Here is a 6,501-nt window from a genome sequence, read left to right on the forward strand (position 1 = left end):
AGTATTTGTATTGTAGGTCGTGACGTCAGACCAAACTTTTATATGTACAAACAGTCTTGATTTGTTCTACATAATGGGATGTGGCTGTAATGACGCTGTGTGCATTTGAATCTCACTTAAGTCACCTCTTTAATAAGACCACCTTGTTATATTGGCCACATATTTTGTTCTGGTACTTGCCATGATACCATCAACTTACATGTTATAAATGTCACCATATCTTCCTGTACAGGTGGCAGAAGTCGGCAGGGATGCCATCGGCCTATGCATTAGTCCAATTCAGTTTCGCTAAAACTGTTTAACAAGTTTATCTTTGTACTAGTCAAATGAATTGTATGAATTTTGTTTGCCTTTTCCTTTACAGGCAAATACTACTACACTATTATACAGTGGTAATGAGGGGCATATAGACTGTACATAAGTTTGGGGGTCCAAGGGGGCACTGATCTATAGCTACAGTAGATGAATAAGGTGAAGGCTACAGCAAAATTGTGTAATAAGCTATCCAAAAGAGTCACAAGTATTAACCAATAAAATTTCTCTGTCAATTAATGTTGGAAGAATTTTGGGCCTGCAAGTGCTTGGATTATGCAAATGTCTTGAAATAGTGAATTAAAGTGTCCAATATCTCAGACAACTTCACTGTTAACAAACATGCTATGTAATTTTTAGTATACGTATAATATTTTAATGTGACATACATAACATTTCACACCACTGAATTACATCCAAATATATAGAAAGTGCACAAAAGAAATGGTCCTTGTTTAATTTCAACCCTGCTTCTTTGAGTTGCTACAGAAAGAAGTAAGTATAACTAATACATACAAAGCAGTACACACCTGTGGTTATTCTCTGAGCAACAGTGCTGTGATGATGGCAAGCATTACAATGATGACAGCCAGTAGTACATACACTGTCGGAGTGGATTGATCTAAAGAGGAGAAACCATTATCACTATGTATTTGCCACCGTTGCTATGTTACCAGTAAGAGGACTTGTGGAACATTTGTCTAAAAAGGTGAGAAACACTCATAGTCGTGTCACGTGATCCTTAGGAGTCGTAATACTAAACTGGTAGAATTAGATCGTACAGTGTCTTACTTGTTAATTTTATGCACTTTATTCTGTAAAAGTGCTTTGTTTTTCAGACGCAATTTCACTCTGTCTCAGAAAAGCAACTTGTTTCTAGACACCAGGAAAGGTAAAGATCAGATTCATACGTATCACACACATTTTGAGCTATAGAATATTTTTGAACAGCTAAACAGGATGGTATACAAGTTGTATCAATCAAGAATTGCTCCACCGAGTAACACAATAATTATAAAATTTGAGTGTTTTTCATCTACACCACCAGGAAATAATTATCTGATATACACAAGACTTACTATTTGGTTGTGGTACTGCTAGTCCACTATCAGGTTCTTCTCTCTCTAAAGAATAACATGTAACAGTGACCATTAATTGTGTGTATACTCAATAAAACAGTTCATGGGGACTGCCACCAGTTGAAACTTTGTGCAATATAAATTAAAACCTATCCCCCAGCATTATCTGTAACTATAACAGTTTTATACATGAAGCCAGAAGCCTAAAAGCTTTGTGAAACAAAACTATGGGGAAAGACTTAAATTTGTTAATTCAAATAGCATTCTAATACATGAATTCAGTTATATGACAAGTGGCCTGATCACCTAGTATTTACCCAGAGGTGATCACTTCAATAACCTGTTTTGGTATCACTTCCTACCACATTGTTAACAATCACTTAAACCACAACTATGAGTACTGTACCTTATATGGAATACAGTAAGCAAATTGTAAACATAATAAATCATTTTTAAGTAGTAGCACTTGTAGTTTACATAAGCCTGTGATGTGTTTTGACACCATTGTCTTGAAAGACATTTGCTAATGCATCTCCCATGAAATGATTTGCATAATGATCATTGCATTTCAAAGAACTCAGAACAATTAATTAACTTGGCTGTAATAGTTTTCTTTTGTGTGGGCCAGTGCATTTGTGTGTAGAAAGTCTTGTAAGCTCTGAAATGTGGGCAATTGAAACTACAGTTATTTGTGGCCTCACAACACACTGGTCCCACCAAATAGTTAGCCATTCTAACTGTCAATTATAAACCTCTACAATATGCACTGTAACTATGTATATGTTGACATACCCTTCTGCACCTCGACAAGGTCCATGTTTATCCTGCTCAAGTGATAGTGTAGGTAATCATTGGCTGCTAGGGCAGAAGTTGCTTGCCATTTCTTTGTCTTCTCACCAGCAAGATCGCAAACACTCTTGACAACAATGGCTTCGACTTTCCCGAATAATTCAAAGCCTTCCATTTCGTAGCCATCAGCCTCCTTCCCAAAGTATCTCAATATTTTCTTTCTTTCCTTCGGGTCATCCATTAGTACTGGCCTACTCAGATACAAGCCAAATTCGACATCTGCTTTGTTATTTTCTGCTGCTTTAGAGCACTGAAAATCCCAGCCTCCATAGTTTTTAAGACACTGTATCATGTACTCCGAGCCGGAAAAGGTCTCTCCACGAGGAATGTATCTGCCATCTTGTTCTTTCATTATCGAGCAATCGGTAACCCTCTCAGACACCAAGATATCAGCCATTCTGCAGCCATTCTCAGGAAATCCTGCAGTCACTCCAACTGCACAAACAAGTACACAATTTGGGAAATAGTCAGTCTGTTCAACTGCAAGACCTCCATGGCCTGCTTCAACCCTCATAACAGCTACCAGACACTTGCCATACATGCCAACATGAAAGATGGCTGTCTTGATATCATGGCCGCTTGTTATCTGGCGATGAATCTCCAAGAAGGTTTTGTCCTTGTCTGTTGGTGGCCTCAGGTATGACATGCAGGCCTTGAACTCTCGTTCGTTAACAACAACCAACATCACTTGCACAGACTGGCGTATCTTCTGTTGCTCAGGAGTAAGCCTGTTGTACAACACTGGTGCAGTCGACATTGCGGCATGCTTGAATCTCTCATCAAGATCATCATCAGAATAAAATGGATCTGAAATGTAAAAGCAGTGATAATTATTAAACATAAAAGATTTCTGACTTTAATGAAATTTTACTATTACTACAATTCAAGGAGGTTGTCCTTTTTTCAGAGGTAAAAAGTGGCTAGGGAACCTCAGAAACTGTCCTTTATTGAGAGGTTAAATGTACTATACAGTGTTCTTTATATGGAGGGTCTTCTAAGAGTGGGTCCACTGTAATTGGGGCAGTACTAAGCATTCACTATCTACATACTTCCATACTTGTGAATTTCAAATGAACCCAGATAGGGTGAACTTGAAATCAAAACCAAAAATGTGTGAGTTGTGAAAAGTACATGCTAAGTTTAATAAAAGAAGTTAACAAATATCACGCCTCATTAAAATCAATGCTCAATTATCAGTAGCCTAATGCATACTGTGATGATAAAGAATTTTGTCGCAGTGTATAGTATGTATGCATTGAGCTGGATCCTCAAAAACATTTAATAACTCATGGATGATGTAGTTACACATAATCTTGAAATTCGACTCATCGGTAGCACTGCTTGACCTGCTAAAAGTAATTCAAAATCTTTTCGTTCAAATGCCTAACACAATATTTATGGCCATCATCTGGTTGGCTGAAATATTAATTCTCTTGAGAAAAATCCACTTTTCATTTTTAGGATCCAGCTCAATTTGTAAAAGTAGTGTATGTGCAGGTATAGACAACCTTCCTTGTTTCACTACTTTTAAACTATTCCCTTGGTCCACTACTCCATTATTTACTCTTTCTACTACTATTTTCTTTGATCCCCATTCCAACTTAAAATTCCTAATATTATTTCCTTCTGTTTACTTTATTATAACATAACTGTGACAAACGAACCAATGCATACCACATCAAAAGAAATAATGGTGTTAGGCATGCCATTTGTGTCTGAACATGCACCCCACTGAAAAGGTGAAGTGTCCATTACACTTCGTTTTCAGCAATGCTTCACCCGTTACATAGCATTACACACGAAGAACAGTACAAAACGTCTCTGCAATCAATCCAGTCGCTACAGAAAATATGGGCAATAAGTGTGATAGGCAGCCACAGGGAAATTGTATCGTACTACCATGAATCAACACCTTTGCCTTATCAACAAAAAAGAACTGGGACACAAAGCGGGACAAAGGTAAGTCCATTATTCATGCATTGTACTGTAGCTGTTGTGGTTGGCAAAAAGGCATGTCTTCGCCTGAAACAACATCAAAAAATGAAGAAATCAAGCCTGTAGCCTTATCTGAAGTCAGGTTATGCTTGGCTGGAGGCATCAGTCAGGCAGTCAATCAGTTAGTCAGCAGTAAATGCTATAAAATAGAAAATTAGAGGGGTTTGGGGTTGCTCTGAAAACATATACTGGGCTTGGTTATGCCTAACCAATACTATCAAGCTGTCATGAAGGAAAAGTGAGGATGGATTTTGGGTGAAATTTCCCAAACCTTCATAATCCCTAATACCCAGTACTATCGTACTGTATTATGTGTATATACCCCTTAATTAGGTAATTATACTGACCTTCACCAGCCCTAGCATTGTAGGCATATTTATCAGGTGATTCATCATCATCTGTAGAATGAGAAATGTACACCATGAGGGTAAGACACATGCAGTCACACATACCACAATGTACTATGCATATCTAACTACACCTACAGTAGATATTCAGCTACTGACCATTTTCTTTCATTTCGACCTCCACATCAACGATAAACTTTTGCGTATCAGGAGTGCCATATTCCTTCATGACTTTCAACATGGTAATAAATCCTTCTGTATTGCCGCTGTCCAGGGCTTTGGAAATGTGTACCAGGAAGTTTGGCCCTTTGTCTGACGATGACGCAGCACAGATCTCTTTCAGCTGGTCAGCTGTGATGATGCTCTGCTCCACAAACTTTGGCAGTAAATCTTCATGTTGATGATGTCACAGAACACTGAGTAATATCTTGTGAACATTTTCTTCTCCTTTGAGGGGGTATCCATTGTCAGCTACACCAAATGAAAGATAGCATACAGAGTTACACACACACAAAGGCCTGTAAGCCTGCAGAGGTGTTTAATAATAAGCCATATCCTAATATATACAGAAACTAGTCTCTGTACCACAACACCTAAAACAAACTACAAACACCGGTGGCCTGGTAAGTATTTAAAGGGAAAGCCGGTTTGCAAAGCCACTGACAGTAAAGACGGAGCTAAACGTACGCATTTCTGAAGTTTAACCTACGGCTGGGAGATCACAGAAGGTAGCTAGCTACCCTCCCAGCCTAGGCTTCAGCCAAGCACGCCCAAGCTGATATTGATCTAGCTTGTCATCCAATAACATCGAATATTGATCTGGCCTACTCCGAGAGTTGCTTGGAGTCTAGAGGCCTTGTTTAATTGCTGGTCTTTCTAGTTGTCCAGCACTTTAACACCTAGTGCTGGGGGTGGTGGCAAGGGCAGTCCATCTAGCCGGAATTTTAAAAAACATTATGCTGGTAGCTTGTTTTCTTTTCAATTTATTTTACAGCATCAACCAAGGCTGTTCTTCAACTGTGCCCTGAAATACACACACTTATGTTCCCGGTTTAACAGTTGGGTGGCTGGAGCAATGGGGGTAAAGTTTCTTACTTAAGGAAACAACAGTAAGTCCCTAGGTGCTCGAGCATCGAACCTAGCTGTTGTGGCATAAGTTTTGCTTACCGACAAACAAACAAACAAACACACATGCACTGAAAGAGATAAAAAGTCGTCAGTCATTCTCTTAGCTCTTAAAGAGGCAGACCGACAAGTAAAAAGGTTATTGGGTGCGGTCCCCAAAGGTCCCCGGCCTGCCGTCCGTCAAAACCCCTTGGTCAAAACGATGTGGTACCGAACAATACTATGACTCACTTGAAATACCGTAAGAACAGCAGGACGAAAAGTGCGAGTCCTTATGAACAAATTTGATTTCCCAGTGGCTCCACTCGAGCTTTGCGTTTCTTTTTATAGCTACCCGGCACCGGTACAACACACATATTTTTGGCGAGACAAAATTCTGGCTATTTAACTCGAGATATAATTTGGCGGGTAATATTTTGGCGAAGCGGTAGTGTAGCAACATGCAGCTCCAGAGACTGGGGCGAATATATTCACTGTTTTTCCTGGGGTTCCAGAAACCTCTCTGAAATTATGGCATGGGAAAAGCGGACTCATCATACTGTAGTTCCCAGGGAGAAATCATGTGCAAGACTTTCTTCAAGCAAGATTCTTGCATGGAATGCAAGTCTAGCTTACAAATAACTTGCACTATTCTTGCAAGTCTTGCATGATTCTTGCAAGTAAAATCTCCCTCTTCTTCTTGCAAGTTTCTTGCAAGTCACTTGCAGTCTTGCCGCAAGAATCTTGCAACTCATTTCTCCCTGGATTTTAACAGCACATGCAACTGCTGAGCACAGAACACTGATGGCCCAGGA

At 39.3% G+C, this 6,501-nt stretch overlaps 1 protein-coding gene across 1 annotated transcript; it reads right to left on the reverse strand.

Annotated features, from left to right (window-relative positions):
* Positions 1-662: 662 nt before the first annotated feature.
* On the reverse strand, positions 663-6,076 carry LOC136257018 (death domain-containing ATP nucleosidase-like). The gene is made up of 7 exons (XM_066050115.1): positions 5,939-6,076; positions 4,742-5,053; positions 4,583-4,633; positions 2,184-3,047; positions 1,392-1,436; positions 843-934; positions 663-795 (listed from the first exon to the last, which is right to left on the reverse strand). The coding sequence occupies exons 2-6, from the start codon at positions 4,821-4,823 to the stop codon at positions 849-851; spliced, it is 1,128 nt and encodes a 375-aa protein (XP_065906187.1). The 5' UTR covers positions 4,824-5,053; positions 5,939-6,076; the 3' UTR covers positions 663-795; positions 843-848.
* Positions 6,077-6,501: the final 425 nt, after the last annotated feature.

This window comes from Dysidea avara, chromosome 1 (genome assembly GCF_963678975.1).
Source record: "Dysidea avara chromosome 1, odDysAvar1.4, whole genome shotgun sequence".
Taxonomy (NCBI): domain Eukaryota; kingdom Metazoa; phylum Porifera; class Demospongiae; order Dictyoceratida; family Dysideidae; genus Dysidea; species Dysidea avara.

What these genes read in the sequence shown, in the direction of transcription:
- LOC136257018 (XM_066050115.1), bottom strand. Translation starts at nt 4,823, where the DNA reads ATGTTGAAAGTCATGAAGGAATATGGCACTCCTGATACGCAAAAGTTT. An exon ending in GGTCGAAATGAAAGAAAATG is followed by an intron (nt 4,634 to 4,741) that starts GTCAGTAGCTGA and finishes CTCATTCTACAG; the next exon opens with ATGATGATGAATCACCTGAT. An exon ending in CAATGCTAGGGCTGGTGAAG is followed by an intron (nt 3,048 to 4,582) that starts GTCAGTATAATT and finishes TTTACATTTCAG; the next exon opens with ATCCATTTTATTCTGATGAT.